Here is a 19,872-nt window from a genome sequence, read left to right as displayed (position 1 = left end):
TTTGGGGGTGTGGGGAGGGGGGCGTAAAATTCCGGCCATATTCACACTTTTGATGAAATAATCTTCTTAAAATATAAACCATATTTAATGGTGATGACATTGTATTTGGCAATAGAAAAATAAGTTAGACTTAATTAAAATCATCCACATTTAAAATTAACATGCCAAATTTTTATCATTTTAATTGTTTAGCTAGCACATGGTGTGAATAGAATAGATGAAAACCGACAGGACATCATTTATATTCCACTCAGCACTGAGAACTCATTTGTAATTGCATTACTTATCATTTATAAAGTCTGGAATAAAATCTCACAGAACCTCATTAAATACCAAAATAAAAGCAAAACATTGCGGATGCTGGAAATCTGAAATAAAAACAGAAAATGCTGGAAATACTCAGCAGGTCTGGCAACACCTGTGAGAGAGAAGCAGAGTTAACGTTTCAGGTCTCTGTCTGTTTCTCTCTCCATAGATGCTGCCAGACCTGCTGAGTATTTCCAGCATTTTCTGTTTTTATTTCTCATTAAATACCATCGCTGTACATTCAACTTTGCAAGTCACAAAATACAAAAGAATTTTCTACCAAATTTCAAGATTATATGCAAGAGACGAAGGACAGAATTTTACACTACCCCAGCGAGCCAGATGGTGGTGGGGGTAGGGGGGGCCTAAAATTGAGCGGGAGGCTCTGGGAGGCCTTCCTGGCCCTCTCCCGTCTCTGCCCCACTTTACATGGCTGCAGGGTGCGGTAAACGGGCCAACCACCCCAAGCCAATCAAGCCTTAAGTGGCCACTTAACAGCCACTTAAGGGCCTTTGCCTGCCTCTATGGGTTTTTTACCCATGGAAAGTGGGGTTCCAGTAGACATGAAATGTCTCCCAGTGATACCTGGCGGCCTCTCGGCGCACCGGGGGGGGCAGCCCTGACAATCGGGCACAGGGTACCCTGTTGAGGGCCACCCCCGCTTCCCAACCATCCCCAGGATCCAAGATGCCACCGCCCCCCCACCCCCCCCACCAAACAACCACCCTTGCCTCGCCGGGTCGCAACCGATTCCCACGGCAAGGCAACCCTTCAGTCCTGACTCCATGTCCTCGGCTGGGCTGCTATCCCAGCAGTGGCCACTGCTCCAAGTGGCACTGCTGGGACTAAGAGCTGCTAGCCCGATGATTGGCCGGCAGCTCAATGAGGCGGGACGTCCTCCCTCAAGCAGGTGGAAGTCCTGCCTCTGAACAGTTAAAGCCCAGAGACCCATAAAATGCAGGTCGGATCCCTGGGCTGGGCAGATGCGGGTTCACCACTGCCTTTTACATCGGTGGCCAGCTCCCGTCTGCCTGGCGTAAACTCCAGCCCCAAAGCTCATTATAATTCTATCTACAGTAACTGATATATGTAATCTAACCACAGTTTTAATAGTCCTTTAAACAGTTTATGTAAGTTACTTTGTAATATGGCAGCTTTGAAGGTGAATATGACCCTGTACAAATAGATTGGTATTAACAAAGGCAGACGCAAAAGGCACATTAAAACCTCTACAATTGACAACCACTTACCCTTTTTCTCCAATCTTTTGGAATTCCCGTTGGTAACCTAGCAACGGCTTTCAGAGCATCATACCACTAGAAACAGAGAAACCCTATGAGTTAATTCTGCAAAACTATTTCAGAAAAGTTTTATAAGTGACAGTAACTATTGGACAACAATTAGGCACCAATTTCCTTGTGAAGTACAATCAAATTGTTTTTCTAATCTCCCCACCATCCACCCCACCCCGTGTCTCTGAAAGAAGCTATTTATGCTGATAAATAATACTGTGCATGCTAGTCATTTTTCATGTGTGAATCTAGCCATTGGGCTATTTGACCATGTGAGCATCATAGCTAAAAACAATCTGGTCCTAGTGAATATTCACCTGTGCACTTTTCTATCAGGAGATCAATGGACAGTCCTCAGACTCTGGCTAGTTTTTACTTTCCTAGTCCATGGACACTGATGGCAACTGTATCCAATAAGCTATTGGCAATATTTTATTTAAGAAAGTTAACTTTCAACCATAAAACTGAAGTAAAGTTCAAAAAAGCAGCATTTCCATATAATTCATATTTGTTTGGTGGCTTTCTCAGAAAAAGTAGGGAGGAGAAATTGTGTTCTGCTATTTTGATAACTATGTAGAATTTAAAGGTTGTGGAATATATAATACCTCAATTTACACAGGTTGCCTTTGTAATTTATCTTTTGGTTTTCTACTCCATTTTGCACTATTGGAGACATCAACATTAACTCTGTGAATTTAACCAATTGCAATATATGTTGTCATGCAGGCCCCCACCTGCCAAGACTGAGGTACACATTATTTTGCCACATAAACATTAAAACTTAAAATTGTGGCTGGGAAGAAAAGGGGGCCAATCACAAGGAATTGCCTAGCCTCTGACTGGAAAGACATTTACATGCTAGCAGACAGTGTTGGAACAAAAGACCCAGTCCCTGCTTCTCCAATACACAGAAGACCTGGTCAGGCCAGTTTAGTCACATGACTAATTGGCTATTTGAATTTTGAACTTGCTGAGAGAAAGAAACTCAGAAAGCTGTTTGCTCCTGGACTGAGAACACCTCTCTCCTGTCTGCTCCCATCTCTTTGTCACAGAAGACCCAATGAAGACATGTGAACTCAAAGGGAGAAAAGTCTCCTACATGAACAAGGTTTAAGACGACTACTGGGCCCCAACTAAAAGTAAGAGCTGTCTGCAATCAAAGACTCTAAGATGAGCTGGAAACACAGAAACAGTAACAAGAAACCCCCTTCAGAGGCTGCCTCAAACCTCTCTACTTTATTTTTCTTCTGCACTTTTTTGTCCCTATTTGCATGTTTGTATCGCGTGTGCATGCTAGCGTGGGCACGTCGTATATCCGTAGGCGTTAACTGAATTAGAGTTTAAGTAAGTTTAATAAATTTCACTTTTCTTCTTTAAACCTAAGAAAACCTGGTGTACTTATTTCTTTGCCTTATAATTGGAAAGTGGTGAACAAGGATTTACCAAAGGGGAAGCTCAAAACACACTGTGTTTAAAAATCAAACCCTGTTACAATAAGACCAGGTGAAGACAGTAAAAGACCCCTAGACACATTTCTCACCTGGTCATAACAATGTCTTCCTATCTCTTTCCTATTAAACCTTGAAATTATTTTTCAAATGACTTTGTTGACAATGGAAAAATAGAACTAAAGCTTATTTCAAGCCATTTCTCCCCATAATATTTTATGAATGCAGAAAAGGTGTTTGACTTTCCATATTAAAATCAAACTATGGTTAGGAATTTGCTACTGGTGCAAGGAACTAAACATTAAAATATTCTGGCTCAGTCTTATTTGTTCATTGCTCAACTGTAAGGATTATTTCAGATACTTCAGAAGAAAAGAAAAAAGATTTGCATTTATATAGCGCATTTCATGGCCACCACACACCTCAAAGTGCTTTACAACAAGTGAAGTAGTTTCAAAGTGTAGTCACTGTTGTAATTTTGGAAACACAAGCAGCCAATTTGCGCACAATAAGCTTCCACAAACAGCAATGTGTGCGACTTTGGAGCACTCTACCTCAGAAGGTGGTGGAGGCAGGGTCATTGAATAATTTTAAGGTGGGGGTAGATAGATTCTTGTTAGGCAAGGGAATCAAAGGTTATCGTGGGTAGATGGGAGTGTGGAATTCCAGACACACACACATCAGCCATGATCTTCTTGAAAGGCGGAGCAGGCTAGAGGGGTCGAATGGCCTACTTCTCATAATTCGTGTTCGTATGTTTGTATCATGGGATATCTCTCCCTGCTGCACAAACTCCTTAGCATTAAATGTGGCCATTTCTTTTGTTCCTAGCACTGTAGAGGAAAACAGAAGAGTACAAGAAAACCTGTTTGTTTACCCTTCCACAATTTAGAGGTCAATTTTCCCTCCCGTTTTCCAAATTTCCCGTTTGTCTGGCAGTTCAGATCCCAGACAAGCCCCCAATTGGTTACGGCCACCTGGTGAGGGTGGTTTGCACTGTTCAACTCCCACCTGACTGCAGCAAGTATTTTTTGGTTATGAGGGTATAACCCTAACTTGTTTTATTTGTCAAATGAACAGCTGCCTTGTGGGCATCTCGGGAGAGACCACGGCTAAGGGAGTAAACCCTAACAGAAAATCCGGAGTGGAACCCCGTAGGCGGTCATGTGTCACCTTTGGCATGTTTCCGGCAGTTCCTGCAGCCATACCGGTGCCAAACGTCGTGCTCTGCACTCCTTTGGACCCCACCAGAAAGGCCGAGAGGGGGGTTTTGACGCTTGGGCAACTCTCAACCTCCATACATTCGCCCAGGCATGCGCTATGGAGAGGTCACTCCATAGTTGCCTCACAGCGACTGACACCACTGACCACCTCTAGGCGCTTACCCATTGTCTCTCGAGACAAGGAGGCCAAAGAAGAAAGAAGAAGAATGTGATAATCATCAGATAATCTGTGTGATAGTGATGAGGAATAAATATTGGCCAGGATACCAGGGATAACCCCACTGCACTTCTTTGAGAAAATGCTATAGGATCTTTTACATCCACCTGAGAGGGCAGATGTAGCCTCAGTTTAATGTCTCATCCAAAAAATGGCACTTCAACAGTACAGCAGTCCCTCAGTACTTTATTGGACTGCCAGCCTTGGATTTCTGGAGTTGAGCTTGAACCCACAATCTTGCAACTCAGAGGTGAGAGTGCTACCATCAGAAGCTAAAATATGAATTATATTAAAACAGTAAAGCTAAAGACAGATTACATAGTCATCTAGTTCCGAATTAAAGCCAGTCTGTGATATAACTGGCAAATACTGGAGTCAGTCAGTAGCTGTAACATGAGTGTAGACTGAAAGAGTTAAGTAGTTCAGACAATAGGACTTCATGCAATTGATAATACATGTATTTAAAATCAAACCATTATCTGGTTCTGACTATTACTGGCATTTATTGCCCATCCTTAATTCCCTTTGAGCAGGTGGCAGTGGGCTGCCTTCTAGAACCACTGACGTCTGTGTGGAGAAGGTGCTCTCACAATACTGTTGGTTAGGGAGATTCAGGATTTTAACTCAGCAATGATGACAGTGGTTTGTGACTTGAAGAGTAACTTGGAGGTGATGTTGTTCCCAGGTACCTGATGCCCTTGCCCATTTAAGATGATGAAGGTTGCAGGTTTGGAAGGTGCTGCCCAAATAAGCCATTGTGACTTGTTGCAGCACATCCTTTAGGGAGTTGGGGGTGAAGGATTTGCTACAGAATACCCAACCTATGCCCTACAATGGTGGTCGTGCCATTTATGTGGCTGCTCCAGCTGAGTCTCTGGTGAATGCAATGGACTGTAAAGGGAGTCTCTCCTTTGTTGGAGATGGTCACTGCCTAGCATATGTTTGCCATAAATGTTACTTGTCACTTATCCACCCAACCTGATGTCGTCCAGGTCTTGCTGCATGACAGCATGAAGTGCTTCATCATCTGAAGAATAGCCAATGGAGCTGAACACTATTCAATCATCAGCAAAAATCTCCACTTCTGACCCTATCATGGAGGAACTGAAGATATTGGCTCTAGGATGATGCGCTGAAGGCCTCCTGCAGCGAAATCCTGGGATTGAGATTATTACTCCCCAACAACCAAAAACTACCTTCCTTTGCGCTAGGTATTGCAGCCATTGTTATAGTTTGTTGCAACTGTCCCAGAAATTTCAAAATTAATCGGTGACCTACCTGCTGAAACCCGTGTTTGCTCACAGATGGTTCGATTGTAAATTTCAGCTTTGTATCAACCCCTAAATGAGAACAAAAGACAATATTAATAATGAAAAGGGGATTAGATTTACAAACACCCAAAGCAAAGAAAATTAGCAAATTTGTCCCACAATAGCTTGTTACTTAAATTATTAGGACCGTTTGCCCTGCAGTAATGCATTATTAAAAGACATCAAAATACTTCATTTTTTGCCACATTATAACACCGGCTCGATATTCTCGCAATGCAGCACAGCACCGGGCACAGTAACAAAATATCTTTCTTTCCACAGCGTGTACACCAACACAGAACTGATAGGCTGATTTGATACAGGCAATATTGTCTCCAGCTCCTCTGCACCTTTACATTGTGTCTGGGATCTGGAAGGTGGAGGATTTTTTTTAAAATCGTTCCTAGGATTTGATGCCATTACCCAAACCGTGTCCCCCATTTGTGCTGTCCACAAAAACACAGGTGCTGAATATTCTGGGACCACCGCTGAATCGGCGCTGTTTCAGCATGGATGATGTTTGTGCATTAAATGCGCTACTCGCCGTTACAGCAGGCCACAGGAGGACGAATTGTGTTTCTACAACGACATTCTCCAGCACCCCCTCGGTTCACGGCTGTTATTGGAAGCTGTGGGTTTCATGGTGCTATTGTAATCGAAGTGTTATGTTGAGTGTTGTTGACCGTGTGTGTGTTTAAGCTAGAACCTGCCCTTTCCGACCAGCCATCTGCCCCCAGGGCCATGTCTTCCCAACGTAAGAACCGCAGCGTCAGTGCGGCTCACACCGCCCTCCCGACTCATTGCATGTACAACCCCCGCCATACCTGCTTCTGTTCTTCCTGTTCGATTCCCTAACATGTCCGTGATGCTTCCTTTGGGCGACTGTGTTTCCGCATATACCTCACTACTGAAACCTAATCGGCTTTAAAAAACGCTGAAAACCCCGGCCTTGCATTGTTCATACATGAACACAAACCCATTACCTCGTCTCGCCAACGAACTCATGTAAATCGTTTGATCTCAACCCGGGGTGCATAAAATACAGCATATGCATCTACAAACCCCCTTCTCGAATGTATTCATTCCCCTTACCAAATTTAATTAAGGGTGATTTTTTATATGAACAATAGATTTTGCTATTGCTCGCAGGCTAGGTACAGTTTCGACATCAGAACCACGGCACACCTAACAGTGTGTTGTACGGTCTATGTACATGATTACCAATGTTCCCCTTGAATGTCGCGGCTTTATTTGTCTTTTTTCTTTTACAGGCTTCACCTGGTTCGAGTGTGCAGAGCAGTCGCGGGGCTGTCCTGGCAATGCAGCTCCTCTTCTTAAGGACATTGCTGATGATGTTGCTCATGCCCGCCGTGTTTTGCCTTTTCAGACACTTGCCAACGCGTTTTCCTGAGGACGGGGACTGTTTACCCTTTTTCATTCCGGATCCTGGTTCAAACCGACAACCTCGTAATCTTATTCCCTAGAAACGGAACTTCGAATTGTGTGCATTGCACAGGTAGACGCCGAATCCCATTAAATTGTAATTTAGGGGTATTTTTTGTTGAGTACGTACATATTAAATCGGCTGTGCATCTACACGCATATTAAAACTCGCACAGACAGCGATCGGACATATATTTAGACGAAGGTTGTTCTGAATTAACCCCTGTAAGGTTCGCCCTTGTCCAGAGATATCTGCAGTGCAGCAGCAGTAAGAACGGTCCTCTCACTGCAGTCACTGGAACCGCCCACCTTCACACAGCATCAGTACATGGGCATCAATGCTTACAAACGTGCCGCACCTTCCTGTCTGCTGTCAGTGCGGGAAAAGAACAAAATATGCCCGGAAAATTAGAATAGTCTCCTCTCCAAAAACAGAGACCACCAACATGGCAGAAACATCTTCAGTAGTTTTAGGGCTACCCTTTTCATCAATATCATCAGTGTCTTATGTAAGACATACAGCATTAAAAAATCGCCACCAAGTCAGCTCGTCGGGATATATTTGTTATTAGCACACATAGAAGGTCCACCGGGAACGTCTCATATTTTAAAAGTTAAGTACCGCTCCAGGAATTAAAAAGGCAACTGCAGCATCAGTTCAAGCAGCGAATTATCACAGTACATTTTCTCCCTTCGATAATTTTGGGATAGTCCGAACTGAGTTTCCTGAACAAAAGGTTCCTGCAGAAGCTCAAGTCCGATCAAAGCACCCGGTCTCTCCAGACGGTGAACCATAAAAAAAATTACGGCGCACAGGAGGTCATTCAGCCTGTCCGTGCCGGCCGAAAAAACTAGCTGCCCACCTTCCAGCACCTGGTCCATAGCCTTGCCCATTACAGCACTTCAGGTGCATGTCCAGGTACCTTTTAAAAGAACTGAGGGTTTCTGCCTCCACCACCATTCCTGGCAGTGAATTCAAGACACCCACCACCAATAAAGGCCCCCTCGACATGAAAAATTTAAAAGGGGCCTGGGGTATAAAGGCCACCTTATAAAAAAAAAAATAAAAAAAAGACACCCACCACCCTCTGGGTGAAAAAGGTTTTCCTCATGTCCCCTCTAATCCTTCTACCAATCACTTTAAATCTGTTGCCCCCTGGTAATTGACCTCTCCACTAGGGGAAACAGGTCCTTCCCGTCTACTCTACCTAGGCCCCTCATAATTTTGTACACCTCAATTAAGTCACCCCTCAGCCTCTTCTGTTCTAAGGAAAACAACCCCAGCCTATCCAATCTTTCCTCATAGCTTCAACCTTCGAGCCCTGGCAAAATTCTTGTAAATCTCCTCTTTACTCTCTCCAGAGCAATTATGTCCTTTCTGTAATGTGGTGACCAGAACTGTACGCAATACTCCAACTGTGGCCTAACCAGCGTTTTATACAGTTCCAGCATTACATACCTCCTTTTGAATTCTATACCTCGGCCAATAAAGGAAATATGCCTTCCATATGCCTTCTTCACCACTCTATCTACCTGTCCTGCCATCTTCAGGGACCTGTGGACATGCACTCCAAGGTCTCTCACTTCTTCTACCCCTCTCAATATCCTCCCGTTTATTGTGTATTCCCTCACTTTATTTGCCCTCTCCAAATGCATTACCTCACACTTATCTGGATTGAATTTCATTTGCCACTTTTCCACCCACTCAACCAAACCTTTGAAATCTTTCCGAGTCTATGGCTATCCTCTTCACTATCAGCTACATGGCCAATTTTTGTGTCATCAGCAAATTTCCCAATCATGCCTCCCAAATTTAAGTCCAAATCATTAATATATACCACAAACAGCAAGGGACCCAACACTGAGCCCTGTGGAATGCCACTGGAAACAGCTTTCCATTCACAAAGACATTCTTCGACTACTACCCTTTGTTTCCAGGCCCTGAGCCAATTCTGGATCCAACCTGCCACATTCCCCTGTATCCCATATATCCCATAGGCTTTCATTTTACTAACCAGTCTGCCATGTGGGATCTTGTCAAATGCCTTACTAAAATCCATGTAGACCACAGCCACTGCACTTCCCTCATCAATCCTCCTTGTTACTTCCTTAAAAAACTCAATTAAGTTAGTAAGACATGACCTTCCCTTTAAAATCCATGCTGACTATCCCTGATTAATCTGTGCCTTTCTAAGTGGCAGTTTGTCCTGTCCTTCAGAATAGATTCTAACAACTTACCCACCACTGAGGTCAGACTGATCGGCCTATAATTATTTGGCCTATCCCTCGCACCCTTTTAACAATGGTACAACGTTTGCAGACCTCCAATTGTCTGATATCTCTCCTGTATCTAGTGAGGATTTGAAGATGATCCTCAATGCGTCTGCTATTTCCTCCCTGCCTTCCTTTAACAACCTGGGATGCAATCCATCTGGCCCTGGCGATTTATCCACTTTCAAGGATGTCAGACCCTCTAGTACTTCCTCTCTCATTATGCTTATCGTATCTAATATTTCACACTCCTCCTCTTTAACTACAATGTCTACATCAATCCTCTCCTTTGTGAAGACAGAGACAAAAAACTCATTAAGAACCCTGCCCACATCTTCTGCATCCACGCATAAGTTTCCTTGTACATCTCTGATAGGCCCTACCCTTTCCTTAGTTATCCTCCAATGTGGGGATTGCTGGTTAGGACAGCATTTATTGCCCATTCCTAATTGCCCTTGAGAAGGTGATAGTGAGCTACCGTCTTGAACTGCTGCAGTCCTTGGAATGTCGGTATGCCAACATTACTGTTAGGAAGGGAGTTCCAGGATTTTCACCCAGTGACAGTGAAGGAAAGGCGATATAGTTCCAAGTCAGGATGGTGTGTGGCTTGGAGGGGAACTTGCAGGTGGTGGTATTCCCATGCATCTGCTGCCTTTGTCCTTCTAGCTGGTAGAGGTCACGGGTTTGGAAGATGCTGTCGAAGGAGCATTGGTGAGTTGTTGCAGTGCATCTTGTATATGGTACACACTTCCTCACACTGTGCATCAGTGGTGGAGGGAGTGAATGTTGAAGGTGATGGATGGGGTGTCAAGCAAGTGGGTTGTTTTGTCAAGCTTCTTGAGTGTTGCTGGAGCTGCACCCATCCAGGCAAGTGGCGTGTATTCCATCACACTCCTGACTTGTGCTTTGTAGATGGTGGACAGGCTTTGGGAAGACAGGAGGTGAGTTACTTCCAGGTGACATCCAGGGAGAAGACACGGAGGGCGGAGTTCGGACTGGTAAGTATAAAAAACTTACCTCGGGGATTTGCGGCCTACATTCAGGGAGAAGGCCCAGAGGGCGGAGTTCCAGACCGGTAAGTATAAAAAACCTTACCTTGGGAATTCGCAGCCTACATCCAGGGAGAAGACTCGAAGGGCGGAGTTCCGGACCAGTAAGTTACCTCAGGTGAAATAAAAATGAAAAAGTGATGTCACAGGAAAGCTGTGACCTGATTGGCTGGTAGGGAATCTGTACTGAATTTGAAAATAAAACATTGATTAAAATTGATTAAAACCCTAATTAACTAATTAATTAATAAGTAGAGGAGCAACTAAACTGGAGGGAGGAGATTACTGTATTTAGCATTTAATATTTATAGTAGAAATCTAGCACTAGGGACCATATAGTTAATTGTAATTTAATTTAGTAAGGATTTAATAAGTATTTAAGTATTTATTTTAAATTAATATATTAATTAGTGCTAGAAATGTCAGTTAGAGGGGTAAAGTGCGTCACCTGTGAGATGTGGGAGGTCTGTGATGCTTCCAGCGTTCCGGACGACTACATCTGCAGGAAGTGTAGTTGCAGCTTCTCACAGACCACATGGATCAGTTGGAGCAGCAATTGGATCTGGTCGGCACACTACCAGAAGGACGTGGAGGCTTTGGACAGAGTACAGAGGAGGTTTACCAGGATGTTGCCTGGTCTGGAGGGCATTAGCTATGAGGAGAGGTTGGAAAAACTCGGATTGTTTTCACTGGAACGATGGAGGTGGAGGGGCGACAATATAGAGGTTTACAAAGTTATGAGCGGCATGGACAAAGTGGATAGTCAGAAGCTTTTTCCCAGGGTGGAAGAGTCAGTTACTAGGGGACACAGGTTTGAGGTGCGAGGGGCAAAATTTAGAGGGGATGTGCGAGGCAAGTTTTTTACACAGAGAGTGGTGAGTGCCTGGAACTTGCTGCTAGGGGAGGTGGTGGAAGCAGATACGATAGCGACATTTAAGAGACATCTTGACAAATACATGAATAGGAAGGGAATAGAGGGATATGGGCCCCGGAAGTGCAGAAGGTGTTAGTTTAGGCAGGTATCAAGATCGGCACAGGCTTGGAGGGCCGAATGGCCTGTTCCTGTGCTGTACTGTTCTTTGTTCTTTGTTTGTTGTTTGGATGCACTTAGGAGCATGCAGGTGGCAGAAAACGTCATAGACAGGAGTTTTAGAGAAGTGGTTACACCCAAGGTGCAGGCAGATAGATGGGTGACCGCTAGAAGGGGCAGGCAGTCAGTGGAGGAATCTCCTGTGGCTATCCCCCTCTCTAACACGTATACTGTTTTGGATACTGTTGGGGGGGGATGGCCTATCAGGGGAAAACAACAGCAGCAGCAGCCAGAGCAGTGGCACCAGGGCTGGTTCTGTTGTTCAGCAGGGAGGGGCAAAGCGCAGAAGAGCAATAGTTATAGGGGACTCTATAGTCAGGGGCACAAATAGGTGCTTCTGTGGACGTGAAAGAGACTCCAGGATGGTATGTTGCCTCCCTGGTGCCAGGTTCAAGGATGTCTCTGAATGGACAGGGGGCATTCTGAAGGGGAAGGGTGAACAGCCAGAGGTTGTGGTACACATTGGTACTAACGACATAGGCAAGAAGAGTGACGAGGACCTGCAGGGGGAGTTCAGGGAGTTAGGTAGAAAGTTAAAAGACAGGACCTCTAGGGTTGTAATCGCGGGATTACTCCCTGTGCCATGTGCCAGTGAGGCTAGAAATAGGAAAATAGTGCAGCTAAACATGTGGCTGAACAGCTGGTGTAGGAGGGAGGGTTTCAGATATCTGGATCATTGGGATCTCTTCCGGGACAGGTGGGACCTGTACAAGAAGGACAGGTTGCATCTAAACTGGAGGGGCACAAATATCCTGGCTGCAAGGTTTGCTAGCGTCACTTTGGAGGGTTTAAACTAGTGTGGCAGGGGGTTGGGAACCAGAGCAGTAGGACAGCAGGTAAAATAACTGAGGGTGAACTAGTAAATAAGGCCAGTAAGACTAAGAGGAAGAGCAGGCAGGGAGATGTTGCTGAGCACAGCGGGACTGGTGGTCTGAAGTGCATTTCTTTCAATGCGAGAAGTATAACAGGTAAGGCAGATGAACCTAGAGCTTGGATTAGTACTTGGAACTATAATGTTCTTGCTATTACAGAGACTTGGTTGAGGGAAGGACAGGATTGGCAGCTAAATGTTCCGGGATTTAGAAGCTGCATGCGGGATAGAGGGGGATGTAAAAGGGGTGGGGGTGTTACATTACTGGTTAAGGAGAATATCACAGCTGTACTGCAGGAGGACACCTCGGAGGGGTCATGCAGCGAGGCAATATGGGTGGAGCTCAGGAATAGGAAGGGTGCGGTCACGATGTTGGGGGTTTCTACAGGCCTCCCAACAGCCAGTGGGAGGTAGAGGAGCAGATATGTCGACAGATTTTGGAAAGATATAAAAGTAACAGGGTTGTAGTGGTGGGTGATTTTAACTTCCCCTATATTGACTGGGACTCACTTAGTGCTAGGGGCTTGGATGGGGCAGAATTTGTAAGGAGCATCCAGGAGGGCTTCTTGAAACAATATGTAGATAGTCCAACTAGGGAAGGGGCCGTACTGGACCTGGTATTGGGGAATGAGCCCGGCCAAGTGGTCGAAGTCTCAGTAGGGGAGCATTTCGGGAACAGTGACCATAATTCCGTAAGTTTTAAGGTATAAGAGTAGTCCTCGGGTGAAGGCTAATGATAACAATATTAGGCAGGAACTGAAGAATTTAGATTGGGGGCGGCTGTTTGAGTAAATCAACATCTGACATGTGGGAGTCTTTCAAACATCAGTTGATTAGAATCCAGGACCGGCAGGTTCCTGTGAGGAAGAAGGATAAGTTTGGCAAGTTTCGGGAACCTTGGATAACGAGTGATATTGTGAGCCTAGTCAAAAAGAAAATGGAAGCATTCGTAAGGGCTAGAAGGCTGGGAACGGATGAAGCCCTTGAGGAATATAAAGAAAGTAGGAAGGAAGGAGTCAGGAGGGCTAAAAGGGGTCATGAAAAGTCATTGGCAAACAGGATTAAGGAGAATCCCAAGGCTTTTTATATGTATAGAAAGAGCAAGAGGGTAACCAGGGAAAGGGTTGGCCCACTCAAGGACAGAGGAGGGAATCTATGTGTGGAGCCAGAGGAAATGGGAGAGGTACTAAATGAGTACTTTGCATCAGTATTCAGCAAAGAGAAGGACTTGGTGGATGATGAGTCAAGGGAAGGGAGGGTAGATAGTCTGGGTCATGTCATTATCAAAACGGAGGAGGTGTTGGGCGTCTTGCAAAGCATTAAGGCAGATAAGTCCCCAGGGCCTGATGGGATCTACCCCAGAATACTGAGGGAGGCAAGGAAAGAAATTGCTGGGGCCTTGACAGAAATCTTTGTATCCTCATTGGCTACAGGTGAAGTCCTAGAGAACTGGAGAATAGACAATGTTGTTCCTTTGTTTAAGAAGGGTAGCAAGGATAATCCAGGAAATTATAGGCCGGTGAGCGTTACGTCAGTGGTAGGGAAATTATTAGTGAGGATTCTTCGGGACAGGATTTACTCCCATTTGAAAACAAACGAACTTATTAGTGAGAGGCAGCATAGTTTTGTGAAGGGGAGGTCGTGTCTCACTAACTTGATTGAGTTTTTTGAGGAAGTGACGACGATAATTGATGCAGTGGATGTTGTCAATATATACTTCAGTAAAGCCTTTGACAAGGTCCCTCATCGCAGACTGGTACAAAAGGTGAAGTCACACGGGATCAGAGGTGAGCTGGCAAGATGGATACAGAACTGGCTCGGTCATAGAAGACAGAGGGTAGCAGTGGAAGGGTGTTTTTCTGAATGGAGGAATGTGACTAGTGGTGTTCTGCAGGGATCAGTGCTGGGACCTTTGCTGTTTGTAGTATATATAAATGATTTGGAGGAAAATGTAGCTGGTCTGATTTGTAAGTTTGCGGACGATACAAAGGTTGGTGGAGTTGCGGATAGTGATGAGGATTGTCAGAGGATACAACAGGATATAGATCGGTTGGAAACTTGGGCGGAGAAATGGCAGATGGAGTTTAATCCGGACAAATGTGAGGTAATGTATTTTGGAAGATCTAATACAGGTGGGAAGTATACAGTAAATGGCAAAACCCTTAGGAGTATTGACAGGCAGAGAGATTTGGGCATAAACGTCCACAGGTCACTGAAAGTGGGAACACATGTGGATAAGGTAGTCAAGAAGGCATACGGCATGCTTGCCTTCATCGGTCGGCGCATAGAGTATAAAAATTGTCAAGTCATGCTGCAACTGTACAGAACCTTAGTTAGGCCACACTTGGAAAATTGCGTGCAATTCTGGTCGCCGCACTACCAGAAGGACGTGGAGGCTTTGGAGAGGGTACAGAAGAGGTTTACCAGGATGTTGCCTGGTCTGGAGGGCATTAGCTATGAGGAGAGCTGGATAAACTTGGATTGTTTTCACTGGAACGACGGAGGTGGAGGGGCGACATGATAGAGGTTTACAAAGTTATGAGTGGCATGGACAGAGTGGATAGTCAGAAGCTTTTTCCCAGGGTGGAAGAGTCAGTTACTAGGGGACATAGGTTTAAGGTGAGAGGGGCAAAGTTTAGAGGGGATGTGCGAGGCAAGTTCTTTACACAGAGGGTGGTGAGTGCCTGGAACTTGCTGCCGGGGGAGGTGGTGGAAGCAGGTATGATAGCGACGTTTAAGAAGCATCTTGACAAATACATGAATAGGATGGGAATAGAGGGATACGGACCCCGGAAATGCAGAAGGTTTTAGTTTAGACAGGCCTCAAGATTGGCGCAGGCTTGGAGGGCCGAATGGCCTGTTCCTGTTCTGTACTGTTCTTTGTATTTGCTACAGAATTCCCAGCTCTGACCTGCTCTTGTAGCCGCAGCATTTATGTGGCTGGCCATATTGTTTTACAGCACAGAAACAGGCCCTTCGGCCCAACACGCCTGCGCCGACCATCAAGCACCCATCCTAACTAATCCCATTTCCCCGCACTTGGCCCGTAGCCTGTATGTTATGGCGTTTCAAGTGCTCATCCAACTACTTCTTGAATGCCATGAGTGTTCCTGCCTCTACCACCCCTTCAGGCAGTGTGTTCCAGATTCCAACCACCCTCTGGGTGAAAAAATTCTTCCTCAACTCTCCTCTAAACCTCCTGCCCATTACCTTAAATCTATGCCCCCTAGTTATTGACCTCTCCGCTAAGGGAAAAAGTTTCTCCTATCTATCCTATCAATGCCCCTCATAATTTTGTATACCTCAATATGTTCCCCCCCCCCCCCCCTCAGCCTTCTCCGCTCCAAGGAAAACAACCCCAGCCTATCCAGTCTGTCTTCATATCTGAAATGCTCCAGCCCAGGCGACATCCTGGTGAATCTCCTCTGCACCCGCTCCACTGCAATTACATCCTTCCTATAGTGTGGCGACCAGAACTGTACACAGCTGTGACCTAACCAACGTTTTATACAGCTCCATCATAACCTCCCTGCTTTTGTATTCTATGCCTCGGCTAATAAAGGCAGGTATCCCATATGCCTTCCTAACCACCTTATCTACCTGTGCTGCTGCCTTCAGTGATCTATGGACAAGCACCCCAAGGTCCCTCTGACCCTCTGTACTCCCTAGGGTCCATAGTATATTCCATTGCGTTGTTAGACCACCCAAAATGCATCACCTCACACTTCTCAGGATTAAACTCCATTTGCCACTGCTCCACCCATCTTACCAGCCACTCTATATTGTCCTGTAGTCTAAGGCTTTCCTCCTCACTATTTACGACACCACCAATTTTCTTGTCGTCTGCGAACGTACTGATCATACCTCCTATATTCACGTCTAAATCATTAATGTACACTACAAACAGTAAGGGTCCCAGCACCAATCCCTGCGGTACACCACTGGTGCAGTTCAGTTTCTGGTCAACGGTAGCCCTAGGATGCTGATAGTAGGGGATTCAGGGATGGTAATGCCATTGAACATCAAGGAGAAATGGTTAGATTCCCTTTTGTTTGAGATGGTCATTGCCTGGCACTTGTGTGGCACCAATGTTATTTGCTACTTATCAGCCCAAGCCTGGCTATTGTCCAGGTCTTGCTGCATATGGACATGGGCTCCTTCAATATCTGAGGAGTCATGAATGGCGCTGAACATTGTGCAATCATCAGTGAATATCCTCACTTCTGACTTTATGATAGAGGGAAGGTCATTGATGAAGCAGCTGAAAATGGTTGGGCCTAGGACACTACGCTGAGGAACCCCTGCAGTGATGTCCAGGGACTGAGGTGATTGACCTCCAACAACCACAACCATCTACCGTTTTGCTAGGTATGACTCCAACCAGTGGAGAGTTTTCCCCTGATTCCCATTGACTCGAGTTTTGCTAGGACTCCTTGATGCCATACGCTGTCAAATGTTGCCTTGATGTCAAGGGCAGTCACTCTCACCTCACCTCTGGAGCTCAGTTCTTTTGTTCATGTTTGGACTAAAGCTGTAATAAGGTCAGGAGCTGAGTGGCCCTGGCGGAACCCAAACTGAGCATCAGTGAGCAGGTTATTGCTGAGCTAGCGCCACTTGATAGCACAGTCGACGGCACCAGCTTCCATCACTTTACTGATGATTGACAGTAGACTGATAGAGCGGTAATTGGCCGGGTGGGGCTTGTCCTGCTTTTTGCGTACAGGACATACCTGGGAATCTTCCGCATTGCCAGGTAGATGCCAGTGTTGTAGCTGAACTGGAACAGCTTGACTAGGGGCGTGGCTCGTTCTGGAGTACACATCTTCAGTGCTATTGCCAGAATGTTTTCAAGGCTCATAGCCTTTTCTGTATCCAGTCCCTTCCAGCCATTTCTTGATATCACGTGGAGTGAATTTGATTGACTGAAGACTGGCATCTGTAATGCTGGGGACCTCAGGAGGAGGCCGAGATGGATCATCCACTCGGCACTTCTGGCTGAAAAAGGTTGCAAATGCTTCAGCCTTGTTTTTTGCACTAATGTGCTGGGCTCCCCCATCGTTGAGGATGGGGATATTTGTGGAGCCTCCTCCTCCTGTCAGTTGTTTAATTGTCCATCACCAATCACGACTGGATGTGACAGGACTGCAGAGCTTAGATCTTATCCTTTGGTTGTAGGATCACTTAGCTCTGCCTATTGCATTCTTCTTCTGCTGTTTGGCATGCATATAGTCCTGTGTTGTAGCTTCACCAGGTTCGCACCTCATTTTTAGGTATGTATGGTACTGCTCCTGGCATGCCCTCATGCACTCTTCTTTGAACCAGGATTGGTCCCCTGGCTTGTTGGCAATGATGCAGTGGGGGATATGCCGGACCATGAGGTTACAGATTGTGGTTAAATACAATTCTGCTGCTGCTGATGGCCCACAGCGCCTCATGGATGCCCAGTTATGAGTTACTAGATCTGTTTGAAATCTATCCCATTTAGCATGGTGGTAGTGCCACACAACCCGATCGTGGGCACCGTCAATGTGAAGGCGGGACTTTGCTCCACAGGGACTGTGCAGTGGTCACTCTTACCAATACTGTCATGGACAGATGCATCTGCGACAGGTAGATTGGTGAGGATGAGGTCAAGTAGGTTTTTCCCTCTTGTTGGTTCCCTCAGCACCTGCCGCAGACCCAATCTAGCAGTTATGTCCTTTAGGACTCGGCCAGTTCGATCAGTAGTGGTGCTACCAAGCCACTCTTGGTGACAGACATTGAAGTCCCCCACCCAGAGTACATTTTGTGCCATTGCTGTCCTCGGTGCTTCTTCCAATTGGTGTTCAACATAGAGAAGCACTGATTCATCAGCTGGGGGTGGGGGTGGGCAGTAGGTCGTAATCAGCAGGAGGAATTCTTGTCCATGTTTGACATGATGCCAGAGACTATATTGGGTCTGGAGTCAATGCTAAGGACTCCCAGGGCAACTCCCTTCCCAATTGTATACCACTGTGCCGCCATCTCTGGTGGGTCTGTCCTGCATTTGAAGGCACCCGAATGAAGATCAGTGCGGTGATTTAAGAGGCGACGGGCCCGTCATTAATTTAGGTATGTAAAGTACTGTCCATATACTCTCCATATTTAAATGGGGGTCTTGTCGCCGCCACGTGGCCTCACCGCCGCCGGCGAGATTGGCACGGGGCCTGTCGCCATTGGGGTCGGTAGCAGGCCTCCGCCACACCAATCTTCATTGCCGCCCCGCCAACATTCCCGGTGGCGGAGGGGCTTTAAAATCCAGTCCCATGTCTCTATTTTCAGCAATACTTACTTTTCTTATCAGGAACAAGAACCAACAATCCTTTCTTCCTTTTGCTGGGTGGCTTCTTCATCTGGGAGAACATTTTATCCAAGAAGCCAAAAAAAAAACAACAAAAAAAACAATATTTTTTCAAACCAGCTGCTTCCCGAATGGCAATCTGACTATAAACCATAGCAACCAGTTGCTGTGGTAACCAGGCTATAAACGCAAAGATTTGAATCAGGAGTCTCTTTAATCACAAAAGTGGCAAATATAAATTTTTTGGGTTTAACCCCAGCTTAAACACATTTTCCTGGCTGTAAAGGCAGGTAATCTACTCCCATTTTACGTTTTCTGTGCCTTCAATAGCTGTTGGTAAATAGAGTCACCTAATTTTTCCTCTCTGCCTCTGTAAAGAAGCACAGTGTCTGTCCAATCCCACTCCTCCTCCTTCCCCTTCACTGCCCAAAAGCATGTGCCCAAGCTTAATAGCTCACTGTGCAAACAAGTCAACCTCCTATTTCAGTGCAAATACATAAAGCTACTGTTCACCTCGTTCCAATGTTTGCTTTTAAAATTGGCATGGCTATCTCTGAACAAGCATTAAATCTTTAAATGGTTCATGCAACACAAAAAAATCTCTAAACCAATACTCTTCAGAAGGTGAACTTTAAAAAAAATTTAATATTTATAACTTTGCACACTTGAATGTTAATACCACAATTCAATTCACAATTTCATGCAAATTCCAAAATTGCCATAAATCTGAGCATTGCTATAAGGAGAGCAAAGCATGTTACATGTTTTAATAACTGGAATGAAAAACAATGATATACTAAAATTAGTTGGCATACACCTTTCTTGGAAAACCTACACTTAAAATCAGTGAGTGTGCATTTTTGATGGAAAGTTTTTCCTTCTAGAATTGCAAATTACAGAGGAAACATCTCTGAAAACACAAAAACTGGTCTAAAGATATAATGAATATTAATTGCTGTTAGGTCAGCTGGGCAGAGTGGATGTTGTCTGATCTCATCATAAATATTTTAAAAATCACCTTCTCTCTCAATTA

At 45.2% G+C, this 19,872-nt stretch overlaps 1 protein-coding gene across 2 annotated transcripts in view; it reads right to left on the bottom strand.

Annotated features, from left to right (window-relative positions):
* Nucleotides 1-19,872, bottom strand: part of tbc1d30 (TBC1 domain family, member 30) — a 155,199-nt gene that overhangs the window by 70,512 nt on the left and 64,815 nt on the right. For both annotated transcript variants that reach the window (XM_068050470.1, XM_068050469.1), the window contains 2 exons: nucleotides 5,765-5,826; nucleotides 1,557-1,622 (listed from right to left, as the gene is read on the bottom strand). In XM_068050470.1, coding sequence (XP_067906571.1) covers nucleotides 1,557-1,622; nucleotides 5,765-5,826 — 128 coding nt within the window. The remainder of the gene's footprint in view (nucleotides 1-1,556; nucleotides 1,623-5,764; nucleotides 5,827-19,872) is intronic.

The sequence above is a fragment of the Heterodontus francisci genome, chromosome 18, assembly GCF_036365525.1.
Source record: "Heterodontus francisci isolate sHetFra1 chromosome 18, sHetFra1.hap1, whole genome shotgun sequence".
Classification (NCBI taxonomy): domain Eukaryota; kingdom Metazoa; phylum Chordata; class Chondrichthyes; order Heterodontiformes; family Heterodontidae; genus Heterodontus; species Heterodontus francisci.
This window is presented reverse-complemented; position numbering and strand designations above follow the sequence as displayed.